At 41.6% G+C, this 27,261-nt stretch overlaps 1 protein-coding gene across 3 annotated transcripts in view; it reads left to right on the forward strand.

The window, feature by feature from the left end:
• cyfip1 (cytoplasmic FMR1 interacting protein 1) overlaps positions 1–27,261 on the forward strand; it is a 229,254-nt gene that overhangs the window by 108,612 nt on the left and 93,381 nt on the right. For all 3 annotated transcript variants that reach the window (XM_041198917.1, XM_041198916.1, XM_041198915.1), the window contains exons 22-23: positions 2,033–2,232; positions 20,332–20,419. In XM_041198917.1, coding sequence (XP_041054851.1) covers positions 2,033–2,232; positions 20,332–20,419 — 288 coding nt within the window. The remainder of the gene's footprint in view (positions 1–2,032; positions 2,233–20,331; positions 20,420–27,261) is intronic.

A 27,261-nucleotide genomic window follows, 5' to 3' on the forward strand; every position in this document is an offset into this window, starting at 1 on the left:
TTTCGGTAATTTTGGCTGAAGGTAGTTGCAAATGCTTAAGCCTTGTCTTTTGCATTGTTGTGCAGTGGTCTCCCATCATTAAAGATGGGGATACTTGTGGAGCCTACTCCTTCGATTAGTTGCTTAGCTATTCACCACAATTCACAACTGGATGTGGCAGCATTGCAGAGTTTTGATCTGATCGCTTGATTATAGGATTGTTTGGCCGGCAGCTGTTCATTGCACCAGGGAGGCAGTGGCTCCTGCTGGTGCTACACCACAGACATAATCGGGGCAGTGGTGGGAAGATGGTGGGATTCCCAACTGCCACCCTCCCACTTGATTAAATGCTCCCTACACAGCCCCAGCCACCAAACTCACCCTAGGTGTATTTTATTTGGCCTAGAATATGTACCTTCCTTGTCAATATGTATATTACTAATTCTCAAACAAAATAACTGGGTTTGGAATTTATACATTTTCTTCATTTGAAAACTGTACCATTAGCACAACTGTTATTAATTTAATCCTTTAAAGGACCCATGTGCTATTGAGAGCTATCTCCTTATTACATTAATTTCTGTCTGATCTCGCTTATGTACTACAGTGCAAGTAATTATCTTATGATTAAATTATCCTTTATAATAGAGAGGGGCAGAAAGCAGACAGTAGTGGTAAACAATTATTTTTCAGACTGGAGGAAAATATAGAATGATGACTCCCATGATTTGGAGTTAGGACCACTGTTCTTTTGGTTATATATTAATAATCTGGATGTGTGTATACAGGGCATAATGTCAAAGTTTGCAGATGACTTGGAAATGTAGTAAATACTGAGGAGCATAGTAACAAACTTTAGGAGGGCACAGACACATGACGTGCGAAATTTAACACTCAAGTGCAAACTGATGCATTTTGGTAGGTAGAATGAAGAGAGGTAGTATAATCTAAAGTGTACAATTTTGATGGAGAGATGAGCAGAGGTGGACTGCAAGATCAAAGGGACTGGCGGGTGCATGTTCACAAATCTTGGAAGGTCGCAGGATAAGTTTATAAGATGGTTGATGATAGGGAGTTTGTAGATAGCATAAAACCTGGCAATGCAGCAAATAGTGAGCAGGATAATAGTAGAGTTCGTGAGGTTATAGACAGGCTGGTGAACTGTGCAGACACAAATTTGATGCAATTGGATGATGTAAGTGTGAAATGATTAACTATGAGAGCAAGAACTTGGAGAGATAGTATAATCTAAATGGTGCTATTTTGAGGATTGCAAGAGCAGAGGGGCCTGGGACTGAGTATTCACAAGTCTCAAGGGGGGAAGCTTATGTTGATAAGGCGAATAAGAAAGTGTGTGAGATACTTGGGCTTATTAAATAGATGCATTCCGTACAAATGCATGGAAATCATGCTAATTTCCCACGACACTGGTTAGGAGTATTGTCTGCAATTCTGGGCGCCACTCTTTAGGAAGGATGTCAAGATGTTGGAGATGATAGAGGAAGTTGATCTGAATGATGTCAAGGATGAGGGGCTTCAGTTATGTGGGGGCATTGGTAAAGCTGATGTTCTAGGTCTCATAAAAGTGTTCAAAATTATGAAAGGTTTTGATAGAGCAAGTCAGGAGAAACTGCTTCCTCTCTCAAATGGTTTGGTAATCACAGATGTCACAGACTTCAAATAACTGACAAAAGAGCCAAAAGGGAAATGAAGTCAGACTTTTTCAGACACAGTTGTTGAGATCTGGAGCAGACTACCTAAAAGTGTGGTAGAAGCAGATTCCATTGGAACTTTCAAAAGGCAATTGGACATGTACTTAAAGAGGACTTAGTTTGCTGAGTTAAAGAGAAAATAGCTGGGGCATGGGACTAAATTAAATAGTACTTTCAAAGAGTTAGCACAGGCACAAAGGGTCAAATAGTCTTCTGTGCTGTAAGATTCTGTAACTCATTAATGCACAATCAACCATTGGGAAAGATGACTGTCCAAGCTTTAAGTTGCATATTTGTAATATTGAGGATTAACTTTTTCTGTTGTGATTTTGGTTCTTTAGGAACTGGAAGGTCTAATAGAAGTCAACCGTATGAATCACAAGCTGCTCAGTAAATACTTAACCCTGGACAGTTTTGATGCCATGTTCAGGGAAGCCAATCACAATGTATCGGCACCATATGGAAGAATAACACTCCATGTTTTCTGGGAGCTGAATTATGATTTCCTTCCAAACTACTGCTACAACGGTTCTACACAAAGGTTTGATTATTTTTTAATAGCTTTTGTGTTTAAGCACAATCGATCTGATAACTGGTTCTTGGTAACCTGACATTTTATAATCAACTCATTCACTGTTATCTGCTGGTTAAAACTTATTTATTTCAATGATGGGCAAGATTTAATGGCTATTATTTTTTAGTATTTTTATGAGTGATGAGTTAATGGGGACTTGCTTGGAGCACAGTGTTTAATTGTATTTCACCAGAGGCTGCCCTGTGGTCTCATTGTATAAGTTGCCCGTAAATTTTTATCTTCATGATTACCTTCAAAGAACCTAGTATTCAACAAGAATAATGACATTTTACATTTATTTAGTACCATTAAATGCTCCAAGATGCTTCACAGTAGTTAGATCAGGTAAAAATTGACTCTGTGTGGAAGAATAATATTTTTGAATGGTTACTAAAAGCTTGGTCAAAGAGGTTGATTTTAAAGAGGGCCTTGGAGGAGAGGCGGAAATATTTAGGGAGGGAATTCCAGAGCTTCAAGCTTAGACACCTGAAGGCATGGCTGTCATTGGTGGACAGAGTGAGTGGGGGCATGCAGAAATTGACATTTGGAGAAACGAGGTGTTCTTGGAGGATTGTAGGGCTGGAGGAGGTTATAGAGATGGGGGGGGCGGGGTGATAAGGCTGAGAATGGATTGAACATGAGGATGCCAATTTCAAAACAGCAGAGTTGATATATGGAACTGAGCACAGAACCATAGAACACTACAGCACAGAAAACAGGCCATTTGGCCCTTCTAGTCTGTGCCGAAATATTATTCCACTAGTCCCATTGACCTGCACCTAGTCCATAACCCTCCAAACCTCTCCCATCCATGTATCCATTTAATTTATTCTTAAAACTTAAGAGTGAGCCCGCATTTACCACGTCAGATGGTAGTTCGTTCCACACTCTGAGTGAAGAAGTTCCCCCTAATGTTCCCCCAGGTCACAATCACAGCAGTGATTGATAACCAGGATTTGGTGCAAGTCAGGACATGGGCAGCATAAGAATATAATTTGGCTTCTTGCGTTTGTGCCAGATCCAAACCAGAATGAATCAAAACCATCTCACTGCCCTACTGTTCACCATGCCCTTAAATTTGCTGTGGGTTATGTTTATCTACTCTTGCCTTAAAAAATGAAATGATTCCCTCTCTGCTTCCCGCTCACCGCGCTTCACTCAAGAGGGATGGCATGTGGGAGGGAGTGAGGGGACCGGGAGAGGGAAGCGGCAAGGGGGAAGGGGAGGGGGAGGGGGCAGCTGGGAGGATAGGCAGCAGGGGCGGGAGAGGAATGTGGTGAGCTGGGGAGAATAAGGGGCCAAACAGAAGTAAAAACCCATAGATATACATATTTCTTCAAAGGCAGTTGGGAGCTCCAAGTTATATAGTTTGTGTGGATTAGGGACAACTGCATTTGTACTTTGAGACTTTTCCCAAACAGAAACTTGAACAGAATTTCAGTCACAATAGATTTTTTAAACAACTTCTAATGCTGAAAATTTTATATACCTCAAATTAATAATATAGGCACTGTTACTATAAACAGGACAGATGGGTCTGTCAAAATTCCACCCATTAGTGCAGAAAATTGGTATTAGTTTTTTCTGCACTAACATCATCTTGTGTTACTGGGGAAGGGCATAATTTAGAATTCTTGAGAAACTTGAGAGTACCTACCATCTGTTTGAAGGTTTCTTTCAGTTCGATTAATATCCATGCTATCATGTTAGCTTAATTTTATTTTGGAATTATTCTTGACGGCAGCGGCACTCTTAGCTGCTAGTGCTTGGATTTTAAAATTTTCCTTTGCTTTTGTGATTGTATAGAACATTAAAGCTATATTTTTATTCAGTCACTGGGGTGTTTATAAGTGTGGGAAAGTCATGGGAACAGCTTGTTCTTTTTGTACATGTACCCAGGCAAGTTGTGCGGAGTCCCACGCATGTTTAGTTTCACCTATTATGTTTTTAAAAGTCAGTGCCAAGAGAGGATGATGGGCACAGTGCTTCAAAACTTCTGCCCAGTAACTCTTTGACCAACCATAACAAACTATCTGTTTGTCAAGTTATGATAGTCTCCTCTTTTCATCCGTACCCCCACATATTTTCCTGCCCTTCAACTGTTACCTCGCTTATGCATTGCTGTTAAAGTTAGGAAATGGCTGGGTTGGAAATCTGATCATATGTTCTTCTACTGATTGTATTTTGGGCGTGCGTTGAAGCGTGCAGCTGCAATGCTTCCCATGAATAATATTTTTAATATTGCACTACTTTAAGCTAGGTCCTTATTGTAAGTGCCTAACATAAACACACCAACCTGTGGAATATCTTTTCCTTTTCTAATGAGTGCAATTAATCTTTTTGTCTGGTGCCACATCTATATTCAATAAAGTTCAGCTAATCAACATTTGTGGTGCACATCAAGGTGCTATTCTGTGGTAAAAGCAAAATACTACAGATGCTTGAGATACGAAATAAAAACAGTGCTGGAAAAACTCAGCAGATCTGGCTACATTTATGGAGAGCGAAACAGTTAATGCTTCGAGTCCAAAATGACTCTTCTTCAGAACCACTATTCTGAGTGCCTTGAATTATTTTGCTAACTCTTTGTACACTTCACTTGGTTTATGGATACATAGCAGTCAAAACCCTAGCAGGCAGGAATTCTGTAATTACTGTCCCCAACGATTCTAACAGAGAAGTTGTCTTGTTTTTCATGGATTAGCGATTTGTGTTATCATTTAGGACAGACTGAAATGCCCAGAGTTAATTAATCTTGACACAAACACAATTGCTTGCACAAATCTAAATCACTGCAGCACAATATTAACAGGTGGAACAGGTTCAGGAGGCTGAATGCCTATTCTTATTGCTGTTTTATCTGGCCTTTTGCTGGTTTAACAGTTTCTTTTAACATTTTATTTGTTTATTTTGTGTTAATTAGTATAAACTCTTTTAAGAACTGATGCGGTGTTCTACTTTTGCCCAACTTTCCTGAACACTTGAGTTCCTGACAGAGGCCCAATTTGAACTGTTTGCTCACTGACATACCAAATAAGTCTTAATTCAGGTTATTCATTGTTTGCTCAGCATGTTGTTGGTGAGCATAGAGCTATCTATTCTGATTCCGCTGCTTCAACACGGTGATGAAAATTTGACCTGTTGAGATACTAGATATTTTGAAACTAAATTAATGCAGCAAGAACTTACACGTAGTGCCTTTACTGTAGTAAAACAACCCAAGTCACTTCACAAGAGCATAGTCAAACAAAATTTGATGCCAAGCCATGTGAGATGACCAAAAGATCAAAGGGGGAGATTTTGAGGAGTATGGGGATGTGGTGAAGAAGCTGAGGTTTAAGAAGGCAATTCCTGAGCTTACATAGTATTTACAACACTAAAGTAGGCCATCTGGTATTTATCCTCAGATTAGCCTCCTCCCACCCTTATTTATCTAACCCCAATAGCATATCCTTCTATTCCTTTTTTTCTCATGTATTTATCTAGCTTCACTTGAATGCATCTATTGAATGCTATTTGCCTCAACACCTTGTGGTAGCGACTTCCACATTGTACACACTAAATTCTAAGATGTTTTTCCTGAATTCCTTATTCGATTTAATATTAACTATCTTATGTTTATGGCCTTGAATTCTCATCTCCCCCTGCAAGTGGAAACATCTTTTATGTCTACGCTATCAAACCCCTTTGCAAGTTCAAATACCTGCTTAGGGCCTAGGCAGTTGAAGGCACAGCTACCAATGGTGGAAGGTTGAAAATCTGGAATGCGCAAGAGGCCAGAAGTGCAGAGATCTTGGAGGGGTATTGGACTGGAATGATAAATGGATCACAAGCCAGATGGTAAAATATAAAACTGGACAAAAATCCTTTTCTTGATATATTAGTTGATTTATTTATGGAATGCAGAATTAGATTTGTCTGCCTCCTACCTACTAACTCAGTCTCTCAGCAGTCCCTCTTTATAAGTGCGCAATTAAACAATGCCCTTCACCTGTGTATCTTAATACACTTAACATGCCTTTAACATGGGGGACGTTACAGAAATGGAGAGCCCACAGAGAGACTTGAAAGCAAGGATGAGAATTTTCAAATTGACGTGTTGCTGGACCACGAACCAAGACTGGTCAGCGAGCACTGGGTGATGGGTGAATAGGACTTAGTGCAAGCTAGCATGTGAAAGAATTTTGGATGAGCTCAAGTTAATGCTGGGTGGGAGGCTGACCAGAAAAACTTTTGAATGGTCAAATCAGTGGTAACATAGTTGATTTACAATTAAACACACTAAGAATTTAGTTGGTGAAAATTATCTTTAAAGTTCTACAATTTAAGAAAGCTGAATGTGATAATACAAACTAGTTAGAGATGATCTATACATTATAGTATTTACAGCAAAGAATTAGGCCATTTGGCCCAATGTGCAAATATGTATGCTCCACATTAGGCCCCTCACATTCTTTTCATCTAATCCCATCAATGTGTCCTTCTATTCATTTCTGTCTCATTTATTTACCTAGCCTCCCCTTAAACACATCTATGTTATTTACCTCTGCTACTCTTTGGGGCAGCGTGTTCCACATTCTAGCCACACTCTTGTATTTATGGAAACCAAAAACAAAAATACCTGGAAAAACTCAGCAGGTCTGGCAGCATCTGCGGAGAGGAACACAGTTAACGTTTCGAGTCCGAATGACCCTTCAACAGTTCTGTTGAAGGGTCATTCGGACTCGAAACGTTAACTGTGTTCATCTCCGCAGATGCTGCCAGACCTGCTGAGTTTTTCCAGGTATTTTTGTTTTTGTTTTGTTTTTCCAGCATCCACAGTTTTTTGCTTTTATCTTGTATTTATGGTCCGGATTTCTGGGCGTGCCTACAAATTGAAACATATTGTCCATGCTGGTGGAGCAGCTGGTGGTGACTTTTTTTGCTGATTATATTTATTAAGAAGATATAATGTATATAATGTTAAAGGACATTATTTTAAAATATTGTCTGTGTCTATGTAGCTGTGTGTCTTAATTGGATTAAAGCCAGCTGGTGTGTAGAAAAGAAGTAGGTGTGAAATGGTAATGAGGTAAACATAGGGAAGTTATAAGGTGAAGTGAAAAGGAGGCAATTTGCATTTTTAAATAAACCATTCAAAAGAATGGGTGAAATATCACACCTAACCAGAAGAAGCTAAACAATGTGTTTATTTTTTCCCAAAGTTTACTAGTAAAATTGGTGCTATGAGAAGGATTTTATTGTTAGAGGTGAAGTTCAAAAGACCTAGTGATACAATGAGAATTTGCATTCAAAGAGGAAAATATGTATAAAGGAAGAAAAGGCTGTTGGTAAAAGAGGAGGGATTCTAAGATCTAAAGCCTCCGGCCTGTAAACCTCAAGCCACTGTCTGCAAAAGAAACTCATTTTGAATTCAACTGTCCAGGGTGTGCTTTGCCAGGGGTCTGTTTAAATCTGTGTGTTTTACTGTTGTCTTAATGGAGGTGTAACTGAGAGTCAGATTAATTAGGGGATTTTTGTAGTTATTGTAGTAGTAATTTTGTAGACATATGTATGTACTTACAATCTTTCTTGTATTAATAAATGTTTGATTAATAAAAGCCTCTTGAGACACGGTCTTATTACTACTGAATTTAAAGCCTGCTTTTTGAAACATACAAATTGCAAAATAGTTATGACAGTTGTTTCAAGTTTCCCTCTGGGATTTGAACAGCTCAGCATTTGCCGCCAGCCTTGTCATAATATATTGCTTGCGTGTTTGTGCTATTGTATCTGGCTACACTGTCAAATCCTTTTATAATCTAAAAGAGCTCTATCAGGTCATCTCTCTGTTTTCTTTTGCAGCGAAAAGAGCCCTTAGCCTGTTAAATCCTTCCTGATATATACAACCTCTCAGTTATGGTATTCTTCCAGTACATTTTTTTTGCACTTTCTCCAATGGCTCTTTTTATCCTTTTTTGGTACGTGGCTCAGAGATTGGTGTGGGAGGAGTGGGTTTCAGTTCATGGGCCACTGGCACCAGTGCTAGGGTAGAAGGAAGCTGTTCCAGTGGGACAGGCTTCACTTGAACCGTGCTGGGACCAGTGTCCTGGCGAACCGAATAACTAGGGCTGCAGAGAGGGCTTTAAACTAAATAGAGGGGGGATGGATTCTGGAAAGGGGATGCTAGGCTTACAAAGCAAAAGGACATGGCAGCCTTGCAGGGCAGCTATTTAGAGGATACCCAGAGTGTACAAACATTAAAAAAAAAGCAGCAAATAGAGTCAAAAGGAGAAAAAATGGTAAAAAAGCAAAATTAATGGCTCTTTACTTAAATGCACACAGTATTCTGAACAAAATAAATGAATTAACGGCACAAATAGACGTTAATGGATATGATCTTATAGCCATTACGGAGACGTGGTTACAAGGAGATTAAAGCTGGGAACTAAATATTCGGGCATATGGCTTTTCGAAAGGGCAGTCATGAAGGAAAGGGTGGTGGGGTAGCTTTGTTAGTACGAGATGGAATAAGTACAATAACAATAAATTATCTTGGGTTGGAAGATGTAGAATCCATATGGGGGGAAGTAAGAAATAACAAGGGGAAGAAGACATTGGTAGGCCCCCTGACAGTAGCTCTATTGTAGGACAGAGAATAAATCATGGATTACTTTAATCCTCGTGTAGATTGGGAAAATCAAATTGGCAGAAGTAGACACGAGCAAGAATTCATAGTATATTTGAGACAGTTTCTTAGAACAATATGTTGTGAATCCAACCGGGGATAAAGCTATTTTGGATCTCGTAATAAGTAATGAGGCAGGTTTAATAAATGAACTCAGTAAAGGATTCCTGGAAAATCTCAACAGGTCTGGCAGCATCGATGGAGGAGTCCTCATGACCCTTCAACAGAACTAATTTTTGTTGAAGGGTCATGAGGACTCAACGTCAACTGTGCTCTCCTCTGCCGATGCTGCCAGACCTGCTGAGTTTTTCCAGGTATTTTTGTTTCTGTTTTTGTTTTGAATTTCCAGCATCCGCAGTTTTTTGCTTTTATCAGTAAAGGATCCTCTAGGAAACGGTGACCATAATATGGTAGAATTTAGCATTCAGTTTGAGAGTGAGAAACCTGGGTTGGAAACAACTGTGCTAAACTTAAATAAGGGTAATTACAATGGAATGAGGGCAGAGTTGGCTGGAGTGAACTTGGAAATAATTTAGCAGGAAAAGACGGTTGATGAACAATGGCAGACATTTAAGAAAATAGTTCATGACTCTCAACAAAGATATATCCCAGTGAGGAAGAAGGATTCAAGGAAGGTGATAAACCAGCCGTGGTTAACCAAGGCAGTTAAGGACAGTATCAAATTGAAAGAAAAAACATACAATGTGGCAAAGATTGGTGGTAAGCCAGAGGATTGGGAAAGTTTTAAAAGCTAACAGAAGATGACCAAAACATTAATAGAGGGGGAAAATAAACTTTGAGGGTAAACTAGGAAGTAATATAAAAACGGACTGTAAGAGCTGCTTTAAATATTCAAAAAGGGAGAGGCCAAAGTGGACATGGGCCCCTTAGAGAATGAGGCTGGGGAAATAATAATGGGGAACCAGGAAATGACAGAAGACTTGAATAGATACTTTGTGTCAGTCTTCATGGTAGAAGATACTAATAGCATTTCAAAAATCCTAAATGATCAAGGGGCAAAAGTTGGGGGGCGGAAATAAGTACAATAACTATCACTAGAGAAAAAGCACTAGGGAAACTAGTGGGGCTAAAAGCCACTAATTCCCATGGACCTGAAGGATTGCATCCTAGGATAGCAAAGGAAATAGCTGCAGAGATGGTGTATGCACTGGGAGTAATCTTCCAAGAATCCTTCGATTCTGGAAAGATCCCAGAAGATTGGAGAACAGCGCTTATTCAAAAAGGGAGGGAGACAAAAAAGCAATAACTATAGGCCAGTTAGCTTGACACCTGTCATTGGGAAAATGTTGGAGTTTATTATATGGGATGTAATAGCAGAGCATTTAGAAACACAATCTAATAAAGCAGAGTCAGCATGGCTTCATGAAGGGGAAATCATGCCTAATAAATTTATTAGAATTCTTTGAGGAGGTACCAAGCAGGATCGATAAAGGGGAACCAGTAGACATAATATATTTGGATTTCCAAAAGACGTTTGATAAGTACCGCACATAAGGCTACTTAATAAGAGTCCATGGTGTTGGAGGTAGTATATTAGCATGGATAGAGGATTAACTAGTAGAATACAGAGAGTTGGGATACAGGGGGCATTTTCAGGATGGCATCCTGTAACTAGTGGAGTGTCACAGGGATCAGTGTTGGGGCCTCAATTATTTATAATATATATTAATGACTTAGATGAGGGAAGTGAATGTACTATCGCCAAGTTTGCGGATGACACAAAAATAGGTAGGAAGGCAAGTGGTGAGGATGACACGAGTCTACAGTGGGATATAGACAGGTTAAGTGAGTGGGCAAGACTTGGCAGATGGAATATAATGTGGGAAGATGTGAGGTTATGTACTTTGCCAGGAAGAGTAGAGGAACTGAATATTATTTAAATGGAGAAAGGCTGCAGCACAGAGGGATTCGGGAGTCCTGGTGCATGAATCCCAAAAAGCTAACACACAAGTTCAACAGGTAATAGAGAAGGCAAATGGCATGTTGGCCTTTATTTCAAAGGGAATAGAATATAAAAATAGGGAAGCCTTGAAAAACTATTCAAGGCACTAGTTAGACCACACCTAAAATACGGTGAACAGTTTTGGCCCCCTTATCTAAGGAAAGATGTAGTGGCATTGGAGGCTGTGCGGAGAAGGTTCACTTGGTTGATCCTGGGTACGGAGCGATTTTCTTAAGGAGAGCGGTTGAGTAGGCTGGGCCTGTACTCATTGGAATTTAGAAGAATGAGAGGCACCCTTGTTGATACATAAGATTCTTAGGGGTCTTGACAGAATAGATGCTAAGAGGTTGCTTCCCCTTGTGGGAGAGTCTAGGACCAGAGGGCATAATCTCAGAGTAAGGGAGCGCCCACTTAAAACAGAGGAGGAATTTCTTCTCTCAGAGGGTAGTCAATCTGCGGAATTCTTTACTGCAGAGGGCTGTAGAGGCTGAGACATTAAGTATGTTCAAGGTTGAACTAGGCAGACTTTTAATCAGTAAGGAAATCAAGGGTTATGGGAAAAAGGTAAGAAAGTGGAGTTGAGGATTATCAGATCAGCCATGATCTCATTGAAAGGCGGAGCAGACTCGATGGGCCAAATGGCCTACTTTTGCTCCTACATCTTATGGTAAATCCTCACTTAAAGTTCTGCTTGCATTCCTGAAAATTAACTGAAAATGCTTTTAAGTGAAATGTTGGTTCCCATAGGAATCAATGTTAAACTGTAGTTAGGTCCTGTAGGACCTTCCTTATTTAAAAAATATTATACCTTCCAATTTGAAATAGTTTGCATTCCTAAATTCCTACATAAGTAAATGAAATAGTTCTTAAAGTAAAATAAGTTAAAAATATAAAAGAAAATCGCTCACCATGGACCCTGCTTCTTGAACCTCCCGCTCCTTAATCTCCAGTCACTGCAAATCCTCCCTATCTCCAACCCTCCATGTTGTGGCCTCTTCCCCCCACCACTGTCCTTAACGTTGCAGCCTCCATCCTCTCCCCGACCCCTGAGTTGCGGCCTCTTCCCTTCCTGACCTCCTGGGTTGCGGCCTCTCCCCTCTCTGACCTCCAAGTTGTGGCCTCCCTGGCCAACCCTCTTGCTGAACCTCCCACTCCCTGACTCACCCTCTTACCACTTCTTTCTGCTGGATCTGTTCCCATTGAAGATCCAGGTCAGACCTGAAGCCAGAGCTCCAATTTTACGGAACTGTGAGACCTAATGGTGCAGAAGTGTCAAGCTGGAGATGCTACGATCCATGTTTTGTTTTAAATGCTCCTGCCGTGGAGTCATATCAGAAGTTTTTTTTACTCTTTTATGGGATGTGAGTGTTGCTGACAAGGCTAGCATTTGTTGCCCATCCCTAATTACCCTTGAATTGAATGGCTTGCTCGGCCATTTCAGGGGGCAGTTAAGAGGCAGCCACATTGCTGTGGGTCTGGAGTCCCATTTAGGCCAGACCAGGTAAGGACAGCAGATTTCCCTCCCTAAAGGGCATTAGTTAACCAGATGAGTTTTTGTGACAATTGATTATGGTTGTCATGGTCACCATTGCTGAGGCTAGTTTTATATTCCTTATTTTATTAATTAAATTTAAGTTCCACCAGCTGCTGTGGTGAGAGTTGAACCCATGTCCCCCAGAGCATTAAGCTGGCCATCTGCATTACTGGTCCAATGACATTACCACTATACCAACAACTTCCCAAGTTAAAATGCAGGAACCGAATGTGCCAACTTTTAATTTGAATGGCGATGGCATGAAGATATGCAACCAATCCTAATGTGGTTTACTGGTCTTTTAAATATTATAATAAGGCTGCTTGCCTTTAATGAGTCTGTGAGGCAAGTGCTTTTATTGCTATGCATGTTCGCTAGGAGGGGCGGACTCCTTTCTCCAGGCCCAGCAAGCTACCCAGTAAACACCCCCATGATCTGTCTGCTCCCCGCCCCCCAACCACCATAGAACACTCCACTCCCCCACTGTCCGCCACCTGACATCAGCTGAAACTCCACCTCATCCACTGCCCACAATCCAAGCAACCACCTCCCTGGAGATTGGGTGACTCCATCCCCACCCTCATGATCTCTCGTGCTTTTCCAATGTACTACCTGCTTTGAATTTGTGATGCTGGCTTCTTGCCTGAAAGCCCTGCAGCCTGTCAATCAGTTTGCCCATGACTAATAACCCCCGCAGAAAAAATTGTAAAGTGGCTCTTTTTTGCTAAATTCTGCAGATCATTTAAGAAACTTGTTCTTTCATTTTTTTCTGATGTTACAGCAGTCCCACCCTCCAAACCCACACTGAACTTGCGTCCAGGTTAAATCCAGGCCTAAGAACCTCCCAATGAGTAGATCTGCTCAGAGATCCAATGGTACTAATACATAAGCCATTTTAAGTCACACGCAGCTTACAAAGCCCTGGGATTCATTTCTAGAGGAATATAACTTGGTTAGACCACACTTGAATACTGCATACAGCTCTGGTCTCGACTGAGAAAGGATATAGGAGAAAGTGCAAAAATGATTTATAAGAATGGTGCCAAAAGTGAGAGGGTACAACTGTCAAGAAATATTGAACAGGTCTGATGGTCTTTTCTGGAAGAGAGATAACTGAAAGGGGACCTGATAGATGTTTTCAAAATTATGAAGGGATTCAATAGGGTAGTCATGAGAAGTTGTTACCATTTGTAAAAGAGTCCAAAACAAAGTGCCATGAATATTAGATAGTCACTTAAAGATCCAAGAAGGAATTCAGGAGAAACATCTTTACCCAGAGAGTGATTTAGAAGATGCAGTTTGCTGTCGCGTGAAGTCGTTGAGAATAGCATAGCATGTGAGGAGAAACTGGATAAATAAATGAGGATGAACGGAATAGGAGGAAATGTTGGTTAGAGGAGACAAAGTTAACAGTGGGAGGAAAACTGTCTGAAGGTTTCCAGATTCACGTCCCACTCCAGCACAAAAATCAACGCTGACAAACCAGTATGGTACTTAGAGTGCTGCACTGTTGGAGGTACTCTCTTTCAGATAAGATGTTAAATTGAAGCCTCATCTTTTGATTGAATGTAAAAGATCCCATGGCACAATTTTGAAGAGTAGCTGGGGGTAAGAAAGCCAGGCTTGCATTTATTTAACACTTTTCATGACCACAATATGTTTCTTGGCAGCACTTTACAGCCAATGAAGTACTTTTGAAATAAGGCATACTGTTATAGCATGAGAAATGCAACAGCCAAGTTGAGCATGGAAAACCCCCACGAACAGCAATGTGATAATAACCAGTTAATCTGTTTTTGTGATGTTGATTAAGGGATAAATATTGGCCAGGAAACAGGGGACAACTCCTCTGCTCTTCTGAATAGCAGTTACGTTCAAATTTTGAATTCCAGCTCTTGACAGCAAGTCACATTCCTTTGCACTTTTCTTCCTGTCTAATCGAGATTGAAGTGCCATCTGTCATTTTGGCTAGCAGTCAATAATGTTGATGATTGGACTTTGCAGTTGAAATGTGCACAGTTATCTGGGTGCGTGGTTTTTGTATTTATAAAAATATTTGCAATGGGTGCAGTTGCACAGTGTTTATGTTACTGGACAGAGGTCTGGTCTGTGAATTCAAATACCACCATAGCCAATAGAAATTTTAAATTTGTTTAATTAAATAAATGTGGAATTTAAACATTCTAGAAACTGCTAGATTGCTGTATTGGTTTCACTTTAGAGGGCACTTATTGTCTTTACCCAGCATGGCCTGTATATGACATCAGCTTCACAGCGATTTGGTTGATTCTTAAATGCTCTTAGGCTATTTCAAACAAGCTGCCCAGTTGTGATACATATGAGGACTGCATCAATTCAAGAAAGTCGCTCACCGCCATCTTTTCAAGGGCAATTAGGAATGGCAATAAATGCTGGTCTAGCAACACCCGCATCCCATCAATGAATAAAGAAACTTTTTTGAAGCAAATTTGGTTAGAATCTTGCTCTTTGGCAATTTGTCTCATGTTAACTGGTATTGATAATGGTTCTCTCTCCCCTGGTATTCCTCTTTCAAATTGCCTTATCACCCTTCACCTCAAAAACAAAATGATCCCACCAACCTTGCAAACTTCCCACCCACTTCCAACCTCCCTTTCCTGTCCAAACCCTTTGAACGTGTAGTCACTTCCCAAATCCATGCCCACCTGTTTCAAGCACACTGTTTGAAACCCTCCAATCGGGTTTACACGCTGCCACAGTATTGAAATGGCTCTAATCCAAAATCACATGATATCCTGCGTGGCTGTCAAAAGATGAAGTATCTTTCCTCAGTCTTCTCAATCTGTAAGCAGCCTTTTATGTGGTTGACCACATCATCCTCCACTAATGTCTCTCCACTGTTGTCGAGCTGAGAGGAACTGCTCTTGCCTGGTTCCATTCTTATTTTTAAAAATTCATTCTTGGGATATGGGCATCACTGGCTAAGCCAGCGTTTGTTGCCCCTCCCTAATTGCCTTCGAGAAGGTGGTGATGAGCTGCCGCCTTGAACCGCTGCAGTCCATGTGATGTAGGTTAGAGGGCGAGTTTCCAGATTTTGACCCAGTGACAGTGAAGGAACAGCGATATATTTCCAAGTCAGGATGGTGGATGGCTTGGAAGGCAACTTCCAGGAGGTGGTGTTCCCAAGAGTCTACTGCCCTTGTCCTTCTAGATGGTAGTGGTCGTGGGTTTGGAAGGTGCTGTTTTGTAGATGGTACACGCTGCTGCCACTGTGCATCGATGGTGGAGAGGTTGAATGTTTGTGAATGGGGCGCCAATCAAGCAGGCTGCTTTGTCCTGGATGGTGTCAAGCTTCTTGAGTATTGTTGGAGCTGCACTCATCCAGGCAAGTGGAGAGTATTTCATCACACTCCTGACCTGTGCCTTTTAGATGGTGGACAGGCTTTGGGGAGTCAGGAGGTGAGTTACTTGCCGCAGGATTCCTAGCTTCTGATTTGCTCTTGTAGCCACAGAATTTATATGGCTAGTCCATTCCAGTTTCTGGTCAATGGTAACCCCCAGGATGTTGATAGTGGGGGATTCAGCAATAGTAATGCCATTGAATGCCAATGGGCGATGGTTCGAATCGCTCTTGTTAGAGTTGGTAAGTGCCTGGTACTTGTGTGTTGTGAATGTTACTTGCCATTTGTCAGCCCAAGCCTAGCTATTGTCCAGGTCTTGCTGCATTTGGACATGGACTGCTTCAATATCTGAGGAGTCACGAATGGTGCTGAACATTGTGCAATCATCAACCATATAGTCATGTCTTATCATAGCCATAGTAACACTTGAGATGGCTTTTCTTCCTATTTCTCCATTATTGTCTCTGATGTTACCCAAGGATCTGTCCTTAGCCCCTTCCTATTTCTCATCTACATGCTGCCCTTTGGCGACATAATCTGAAAGCACAGTTGGTTTTCATATATACGCTGATGACACCTAGCTCTACCTTACCACCACTCGTATCTTTCACTGTTGCTAAGTATCAGTACTGGATACTCTTTGGTCCCTGCTCCAAACTCTGGTCCCTAGCTACCTACTGCATCCCTCTCCCTTGCAGTCTGAGACAAAACCAGTCTGTTCGCAACCTTTGTCATATTTGACCCCTAGATCAGCTTCCAACCACATTCATGCCATCTCTAAGACTGCCTATTTCCATTTTTGTAACATTGTCCAACTTCGCCTGTCTTAGCTGATCTGCTTTGAAACCCTCATTCATCAAGACGGTGTTATCTCCATACTTGACAATTCCATCGCAGCCCTGACTGTTCTTCCACATTCTACCTTCTATAAACTTGAGGTCATATAAAACTCTGTTGCCTGTTTCTTAACTCGCACCAAGTTCAGCGATCACCCCTATGCTCACTGACCTACATTGGTTGCCAGTCGAGCAACATCTTAATCTGAAAGTTCTCATCCTTGTTTTTAAATCCTTCCATCGTCTCTGCATCACTGTAATGTCCTTCAGCCCTACAACACCCAGGTATTTTTCCTCATCTAATTCTGGCCTCATGAGCATCTCTGAGGAAGGGAGGGGGCGAAGGGAGGATTGGACCTCAACAGTTGGGTGAGGGAAGGTTGGGTTAGGCAAATGGGGTGTCGGGGTCGGGCCTGCAGGGTGGGAGAAGAAAGGGAAAGCCCCTTGCTGGTAAGCGGGGGGAGGCAGGGATTGGCAGGGTTGGGAATACTGTGGGGTGGTGGTTGGTTAGTCAGGGGGTAGGGGGAAGTTCCCTGGGGAGTCGAGTGTATGGAGGAGCCTTGTGAGGGATGTTGGTCTAGGTCTTTGCAAAAGATACGCAGAAGTTAGAAGAGATTTTAATTCTAACTTTTCCTGGGTAGCCATTTGTAAAACACAGTCGGAACCATCCGAAGTTTGCAATTTAAATCGCAATTTCAGATGGTTCCCAGTGCAGGGCAATTCCCCAGAGGAAGTTTGCACTTCTGGGCAATTGCATACAAACCCTTTCCTGTGAAGTTCCAAGAGGATTCCCCCAGAGCATCTTTGGGGTACCTACTCCCCCAAATCCGATGCTGGGGAGCTCTGAAGTTACGGCCCATAATCTCCTAATGTGGCTTGGTGTCCTGTTTCTTGTTCGATAATGCTCTTGTGAAGCGCATTGGGACATTTTATTACATTAAATTTTACTTGTAACAGTATGGTTACAGTTCAGTTTCCCAAAACCCTTCACTTGTGCCCCCCATAAAAGTTAGTTCACATAAATGAGCCAATGGACTGTATCTTGACCTTACGCATGAGTGAACTGTTGTATGCTTGGAATGGGATGCCGTTGTATGCTTCTCCTAATCTCTGAATTGTCTCAAAAGCACAATGTTGACAGTACATATAATTCAGCTAATTTAAATTTATTCTATGACATTTTGAAGCAAGCATAAATCTTTTTTAACAGGATGAATGCAACACTTAAAGTTTGAACTGTCAACACTTCTTGGTAATTTTAGACCATTATTCATGTTAAGCTTTTTATGAGCAATAATTCCCTATTAGTCGTGACGCACGAAGGTTAGCAAAGATCATGAGACTTGAGCCTGCCACTTCGATGTCACAATGGAAGGTAAAAACTGTTCTTTACAATTAATCAAATATATTCCACTTCAGGTTAGCTTCTGCAGTGACAGACCAGCTTTGAATAAACAAACCTAACAAAGTAAGATTTGACTTAATTAGACTTGGTGTCAGACAGGCCTAGGCGTACATTTTGCTTTACCATCAAGTTTTGAAGTTAAGGCAAAGAAATCTCAAATGAAGAAGCCGTGGTTTCAGTTTTAAACACTCATTGATATAGGTAATCCCGAGGATATTGATGGTGGGAAATTCAGCAATAGTAATGCCTGAAAATGTCAAATGCCATCCTATCTACTGAATAAAGTAACGCACCCTAATTTCTGACCAATTACCATTGTTTCGTAATGTACATAGCCTTTTCGTTTTAGGTATTGTGGTTGTGCTTGAAATACAATAAATGAAGCAATTGACAAACTTCTTGGGTAAAAAGAAACCTCTATTCCCAGATAATTTGGCTTTACATGGCCCAAGTCTTGATTCTTATAAAATATTTCTCAGGTTGGGAAGCCTGAAGAGGTCAATCGTGGCCCTGGTGCTGAGATTCTTTAATAGAGACCATTGCCTGATTTTCTCCTGCATGTGCTAACACAAAGGAAGAAAGGACATTAATGGAAAAGCAGAATAGACTGTTCTTTGAGGGGCTGCAGACTGACTTGGCCTTGCCTCAGTGCTTGGGTGAGGAATTTACAAAGGGAATGTCCTTCTCTTCTCGGTGACCTGGTGGCGCACTCCTATACTTCACATTCTACTGCAATGGTGGCTGCCCCTTGAACACTTCCAGTAGCCAACTGCATCACAATGCCAGGTGGCACCTCCCTGGGTGGAAGCCTCTGTCACGATCAGAAGGCACTCCTGAAGGAACGGGCTCATTTACTGGATGAAAACAGGTCTCCCCTGAACTCACTCACTCACTCAGGCACACGCACACATACATCTCGCTCCCCCTTCTCTTTCACTCTCACCCCCACAGACAAACACGCACGCTCACTCAATCCCATCCCATACTCACTCACTCACACCCTCCCACACACACATTCACTCACTCAGCCACACACACACACACACACACACACACCGCACACACACACACACACACACACACACACACACACGCACCCACCCACACACACACCCCCTCCCTTTCCCGCCTCTGCCCGTTCCCTCCACCTTTCCTCCCCGTCCGCTCCCTCCCTCCCCTTGAATAATCATGCTTTTAGTAATTAAAGTAGTTTGCTTGACTTTGAGGTATTTTTGTGTTGGGTATTAAAATGGGAAGTTTTGGGATTTCTTTCCGTTTGGCATTATAATTGCTTCTCCAACTTTGACGTCACAATAAGCAGTAATGTCCATTTATATGCCCATTCTTTTCATGTCTCCTAGCACTTCACAAAAGATTCCACAAATAGCGAATTGATGGCGTGACCACTTGACCTATTTTTAGTCCGTTCTCTGCCTCCTGTCGTTGTTGATTGGAGTCTGGGTGCGACCTGCCTTAATATATTTTGGCCAAATGGCCACCCTTTATATGAAACCTAGAGCCTGAGTTTCAACACACTGCTTTGGCTTAGGCAGTACTGTTGCCTTTGAGACAGAAAATTGTGGGTTCAAGCCTTGCTCCAGAAACTTGAGCACATATTCTATTTCAGTGATATTTTAGTGCATTGCAGTGCATTACAGAAGAAGTGCTGTACTGTCTTTATATGAGATGTTAAACCGGGATCCTGCATGCTGTCTCGGGTGGACGCAAAAGATTGTGGCACAACTTAAGAGCAATTGAATTCTTCCAATGTTCTGGTCAGCATTTATCCCCCAACCACTATCATTAAGAAAAAAATTACTTATTGACCTATTGTGGGACCATGTTTTGGGAAAATGCGTGGTTGCATTTTCCTACATTACTAGGGTGACTTACATTTCAAAAGTATTGCTTGTGAAGTGCTTTGGGACAACTTGAGGTAAAAAATAAAGACTTATATAAATTATCTATGCTGGGGTATGATCAATACCTCATCACTTGTAACAGTAGCCAGTGGATGGCAATACGGCTGGCAGCAAGACTGATTTATGCCATTCATCTCTTCCCAGTTCCCACTCTGGAGACCAGTTAACTGTGAGGTCCAAATCTCAGATTTTCCTGGTTTATTCAACTACGTGCAATTTTAACTGTAGAAGAGCTTCACTTTGTTTTGTCTTAAACATATTTACACCATGTGCTACACTGTAACAATACGTTTGCGAGAAAATAATGGATTGCTTTCAATAAAATATCATAGCTTCCGTTATTATTCTTCTTCCCACAGGTTTGTGCGTACTATACTGCCCTTCTCTCAAGAGTTTCAAAGAGATAAACAACCAAATGCACAGCCACAGTATTTATACGGAACCAAGGTTAGTACATTCTGCACCATGTTTTGTTTTACTATTAATTGTTTTCACGTTTAGAGACTAATTAAAACAACAATTTAGTTTTACTCAATTGTTGAAGACTTCAGTCATTTTCAATCAGCAGAATGCTAATTGTCCATTTAATAGACAATTTGTTCCAGTTTGAGGAGAATCTCAAAAAACCAGATGTGCCTCAAGGTTCTTAATGAACATTCACTGTAATCAACAGAGTAGCCTAAATGAAATTCTGATAATCGGTGTTGAATAAAATGTATTAAATATCTTTCACATCCCTATTAGCAGACCTCTGTAGCTATGCCAGCAGTAAACAAGGGAATATTTTTTTAAACCATGCACTCTATGATAAAGTGTAAAATATGCTGCATCTTTCAATTGAATTGCTTATGAAAAAACAAAAATTCTCAATGTAATTGCCTCTACTCATCTCCCCCTACCTCGTTCTTACAATTTCCCTATTTTTTCCCAATCTTGCATTTTTTTCTGTTGTTTTCTCTTGATTCCTCCCTCTCTGCAATCATCGCTGGCTTTGTTTGAGTTTCTCACATCTTTCGTTATGTAAATACTCTGCCAATTTATTTTTCTTGTGTCATTATATCTGTATTTCTGTATATTCCATATTTTTTTCTTCTTCCCCATACCTGCTATAAAAACCTGTTTGCCAGTTATTGGTCTCCAAACCCTTGCAGAAGTGATTGCATCCCTCACTCTATGGGAGGATTATGCATCATCCTGTCACTTTTGTGTGTGTGTGTGTAACCTGGCAGTCTGAATTCGTGTTGGGAGAAGAAGATATTAAGTTGGGACAAATAGACAACAGAAATGCGGCTGTGAGTGTATGACTGAGTCTTAATTGTCTTAAAAACAAAAAAACTGCGGATGCTGGAAATCCAAAACAAAAACAGAATTACCTGGAAAAACTCAGCAGGTCTGGCAGCATCGGCGGAGAAGAAGAGAGTTGACGTTTCGAGTCCTCATGACCCTTCGACAGAACTTGAGTTTGAGTCCAAGAAAGAGTTGAAATATAAGCTGGTTTAAGGTGTGTGTGTGTGGGGGGCGGAGAGAGAGAGAGAGACAGAGAGGTGGAGTGGGGGTGTGGTTGTAGGGACAAACAAGCAGTGATAGAAGCAGATCATCAAAAGATGTCAACAACAATAGTACAAAAGAACACATAGGTGTTAAAGTTAAAGTTGGTGATATTATCTAAACGAATGTGCTAATTAAGAATGGATGGTAGGGCACTCAAGGTATAGCTCTAGTGGGGGTGGGGAGAGCATAAAAGATGTAAAAAAAAAAAAATTTTTTTTTTTCTCTTTTTATAATGGAAATAGGTGGGAAAAGGAAAATCTATATAATTTATTGGAAAAAAAAGAAAAGGAAGGGGGAAACAGAAAGGGGGTGGGGATGGGGGAGGGAGCTCACGAACTAAAGTTGTTGAATTCAATATTCAGTCCGATGGCTGTAAAGTGCCTAGTCGGAAGATGAGGTGTTGTTCCTCCAGTTTGCGTTGGGCTTCACTGGAACAATGCAGCAAGCCAAGGACAGACATGTGGGCAAGAGAGCAGGGTGGAGTGTTAAAATGGTAAGCGACAGGGAGGTTTGGGTCATTCTTGCAGACAGACCGCAGGTGTTCTGCAAAGCGGTCGCCCAGTTTACGTTTGGTCTCTCCAATGTAGAGGAGACCACATTGGGAGCAACGAATGCAGTAGACTAAGTTGGGGGAAATGCAAGTGAAATGCTGCTTCACTTGAAAGAAGTGTTTGGGTCCTTGGACGGTGAGGAGAGAGGGGCAGGTATTGCATCTTTTGCGTGGGCATGGGATGGTGCCATAGGAGGGGGTTGAGGAGTAGGGGGTGATGGAGGAGTGGACCAGGGTTTCCCGGAGGGAGCGATCCCTACGGAATGCCGATAGGGGGGGTGAAGGGAAGATGTGTTTGGTGGTGGCATCATGCTGGAGTTGGCGGAAATGGCCATAATTGTCTTATGTGCTGTCTGCGTTTGTCACAATTATGCTGAAGCTTGTTTTCTGTTTAAGAAAGAACAAATTTGTGTTTACGTAGCCACTTTCATGGATATCCTAAAGCTCTTCACAAGCAGCTAATTATTTTTCAAATGTAGTCAGTACAATTTTGTAGGCAAATGCAATATTTGTGAAGTGTCGAATGGAATTCAGCATCAAAACCAGTGATCTATTTTGATGGTGTTCCTTGACAGATAAATAACAGACAGGTGGGATCTCAATATATTGTCGTGGGCATCCTTCCATCTGCATGAGATGATGGACAAGCAGCAAATCAAATGCATTGGGGATGGGGTTGCTTCATATTTTGCTGATGGCCAGTCACAGGTTCTACCACAAGTGCTGCATATATAGTGGTTCTCAGGTGGTGTTGTGCAATGTTGTTTTTGGTTTTGGCACCTGTTGCAAAGCCACTGATTGATGACAATGTTGTCATTTCCTTCTGTTGTCGACTAATGCCTCCCAGCTTCAAAAATTGATGTTTAGGGTCATCATGTCACACTTGCAGGCACCCTTGAAGCAAAGCGGCGCCCTACTGGTCTTCTGGCTCTGGCTACCTCACCAGATAGGAAATCCTTGTAACTGCATCCCTCTTCTATCCAGTGAAGGTGCTCGAACCAGAAAAGTTGCCTTAAAACAATATCAGTCAAAAGATAGGCTATGCTCTATGTCAGAGGTGCTAACTGCTGCACTGGTATCAAACTACATTTATGTTCTGGAGTGGGAGTTGAACTTATGACCTTCTGACTCAAGAGGTGAGAGTGCCACTATATTTACACACGCATTAGGATACAGCTGTATTTGCATTAGAATTGTTGCAGTTCCGGAGAGACAAAGTTAAGGACCTAAAGCATTTCTGTCAGAATGTGCAAGGTCAGGGTCAGTACACAACCAAAGTTAGGATGCCTAAGGTTTGGGACTATGACTGGAAAACAACATAATTTGCAGTTGAAATAAAAATTGAAAATTTGTGCATACCAGAGGCTATCTTCTCATGAATATTAAATTTAAAGCATACTTTTAAAAAATGTTTTTTTTTTAAAAAAATTGTTTCTTCAAGCAGCTAGAGGATCAGTTCCAAACAATAACAACTTGTATTTCTCTAATGTCTTTGCACAGTAAAATGCCCTAAGGACTTTCCATGCAGTTACTACTGAATCACAGAATTGTTAGTGTAGGAGGATGCCATTCAGCCCATCATGTCTGCACTGGCTCTCTGAGCATTTTAACTTAGAACCAATCTCCTGCCTTTCCCCTGTAACCCTGCACATTGTTTCTATTTAGATAAGCATCCAATGCCCTCTTGAATGCCTCAATTGAACCTGCCTCCTCCACACTTCTAGGCAGTGCATTCCAACCCCTAACTACTTGCTGGGTGAAATTTTTTTTCTCTCACCTCTCATTTGCTTCTTTTGTAAAACACTTTAAAACTGTGCCATATGGTTCTCGATCTGTTTACAAGTGGGAACAGTTTCTCCCTATCTACTCTGTCCAGGCCCCTCGTTATTTTGAAAATTTCTATCTCAGCCTTCTCTCCAAGGAAAACAGTCCCAACTCCTCCAACCTTTCCTCATAACTGAAGTGTCTCATCCCTGGAACTATTCTCATAAGCCTTTCCTGCACTCTCTCCAATGCGTTCACATCCTTGCTATAGTGTGGTGCCCAGAACTGTACACAATACTCAAGCTGAGGTTTAACCAGTGTCTTATATAAATTCATCATAACCTCCCTGCTCTTGTACTCTATGCCCCTATTAATGAAGCTTAGAATACTGTATGCTTTAGAAATTGTGACCCAAAAAGCTGTACTAATTGTCACAGGCTGTGAATACAGGTTGCAAATGGGTGTAGTATGCTGCAGGTTTCAGAAACATTGGCAGGAAAACCCAGACAAATGGATAATCTGTAAAACCCAGGCTTCAGGATAAGGGTAGTCAGCTTGTGTGGAGGAAAGTTATTACGGGATTAAGGCGATGAAATTGTAGGAGTATGGTTAACCAATGTAGTTGACTTTAACTGCCTTCTAAAATGGCCTAGCGAGCCACTCAGTTGTATCAAACAGCTACAGGAAAGTCGCATAAGATTATAGCCAGACAAACCACTCAGCATTGACCGAGGCACCAGAACTGACAAAGACACACCCTGCCCAATAGACCCTGCTAAATCCTCCTCATTAGTTTAGGCTCCTCTGGAAGCCTAAATTGGGAGCTCTGTCCTTGACATAGTTATGCTAAGTGAACTATATCTTACAGCCAATCATCATGTCATTATCCCTAGGTATCTTCTGTCCTACCAGTAGGACAGATTCATAAGAGGTGGCAGCACAGTGGTATACAGTCAGGAGTCCTTAACATTGACTCTAGGCCCCATGGGCAAGGTTAGCTCCTGCTAATTGCTAGCTGCTGCCCTACATCAGCTGATTAATCAGTTGAAGGCTACTTGGAAGTAGCACTGAGGGTAGCAAGGACTCAGGATTCATTCTGGCTGGGGGGCTGACAGGAGCCGGAGTTCTGATGGACTTTATCAGGAGTCTAGTAAGATAGTTGATGTATTGGTTTTAATTTTCCAAAACTTCCTAGATTTGGGGAAGGTCCCATTAGATTGGAAGATAGCAAATGTAACTCCATTATTCAATAAGATAGGGAGACATTGGGGAACTACAGGCCAATTTGCTTAACACCTGTCATAGGAAAAATGTTAGAAGCTATTATTAAAGAAGTTATAGCAGGGCACTTGGATAAGCTCAAGGTCATCAGGCAGAGTCAACATGGTTTTGTGAAAGGGAAATCATGTTTAATCAGCTTTTTGGAGTTCTTTGAGGAAGTAACGTGCTGTGGATAAAGGGGAACCAGTGGATGTACTGTACTTAGATTTTCAGAAGGCATTTGATAAAGTGCCACATCAAAGTTTATTGCAGAAAATAAAAGCTCATGGTATAGGGGGTAACATATTGGCATGGAGAGAAGATTAGCTGGCTAACAGGAAGCAGAGAGTAGGCATAAATAGGTCTTTTTCAGGTTGGCAAGATGTAATGAGTGGCTTGCTACAGGGATCAGTGCTGGGACCTCAACTGTTTATAATTTATGTAAATGACTTGGATGAAGGGATGGACAGGGTGGTTGCCAAGTTTGCTGGTGACACAAAGGTAGGTAGAAAAGTAAGTTGTGAAATGACATAAGGAGGCTACAAACAGATAAAGATAAGTTGAGTGAGTGGGCAAAGATCTGGCAGATGGAGTATAATGTGGGAAAATGTGAAATAGACCATTTTGGCAGGAAGAATAAAAGAGAAGCATATTATATAAATGGTGAGAGATTGCAGAACCCTGAGGTGCAGAGGGATCTGGGTGTCCTGGTGCATGAATCACAAAAGGCTAGTATGCATGCACAGGAAGTAATTAGGAAAGCTAATCGAATGTTATCATTTATTGCGAGGCGAATTGAACACAAAAATAGGGAGGTTGTGCAGGGCACTAGTGAGACCACATTTGGAGTTCTGTGTACAGTATTATTCACCTTATTTAAGGAAGGATATAAATGCATTGGAAGCAGTTCAGAGAAGGTTTACCAGACTAATACCTGGAATGGATGGGTTTCCTTATGAGGAAAGGTTGGACAGACTAGGCTTGTACCCGCTGAAATTTAGAAGAGAAAGGGGCAACTTGATTGAAACATATAAGATCCTGAGGGGTCTTGACAGGGTGGATGTGGAAAGGATGTTTCCACTTGTGAAAGAACCTAGAACTAGGGGGTCACTGTTTAAAAATAAGGGGTCAACCATTTAAAACAGATATGAGGTGCAATTGCTTCACTCAGAGGGTTCTGAGTCTTTGGAACTCTGTCCCTGAAAATGTGGTGGAAGCAGAGTCTTTTAATCTTTTTAAGGCAGAGGTGGATACATTCTTGGTAAGCAAGGGGGTGATAAGTTATTGATGGTAGGTGGGATGCAGATTTCAAGATACTATCAGATCAGCCATGATCTTAAATTACGGAGCAGGCTCATGGGGCTGAATGGCCTACCCCTCTTTGTTGTATGTCCATCACCAAGAGTGGCTCAGTTGCACCACTACTGACCAAGCTGGCTGAGTCCTTAAGGGCACATCTGAATGACTGTAGCAGGTGGTGAGAGAACCAACAAGAGAGGGGGAAAACCTACTTCACCTTATACTCAAGACTCTACCTGTTGCAGATGTATATGTCCATGAACCACCACAAAGTCCTTCTGGAGATGCAGTCCGGGTTTCCAACTCAGAACACCTTTCATCATGCTGTGGGGCACTTCCACCATGCTACGTGGGATAAGTTAAGATCAAATCTAGCAGCTCAAAACTGGGCATCTATGAGGCGCTGTGGGCCATCAGCAGCAGCAGAATTGCATTTGACCACAATCTGTAACTTCGTCCCGGCATATTCCCCCACCTCTACCATTACCATCAAGCTGGGGGATCAACTCTGGTTCAACGAAGAGTGCAGGAGAGCATGCCAGGAGTAGCACCAGACATACCTAAAAATGAGGTGTCAACCTGGCGAAGTGACAGTACAGGACTACTTGAATGCCAAATAGCGGAAGCAGCATGTGATGGAGGTAAGCAATCCCTCAACCAACGGATCAAATCCAAGCTTTTGCCATCCTGCCGCATCTAGTTGTGAATGGTGGTGGCCAATTAAATAATTAATGGGAGGAAGAGACTTCACAGACATCCCCATTCACAATGATTGAGGAGCCCGGCATATCAGTGCAAAAGACAACCATTTTCAACCAGAAGGGCCAAGTGGATGATCCATCTCGGCTTCCTCCTGAGGTCCTCA

This window comes from Carcharodon carcharias, chromosome 11 (assembly GCF_017639515.1).
Source record: "Carcharodon carcharias isolate sCarCar2 chromosome 11, sCarCar2.pri, whole genome shotgun sequence".
In the NCBI taxonomy this organism is placed as follows: domain Eukaryota; kingdom Metazoa; phylum Chordata; class Chondrichthyes; order Lamniformes; family Lamnidae; genus Carcharodon; species Carcharodon carcharias.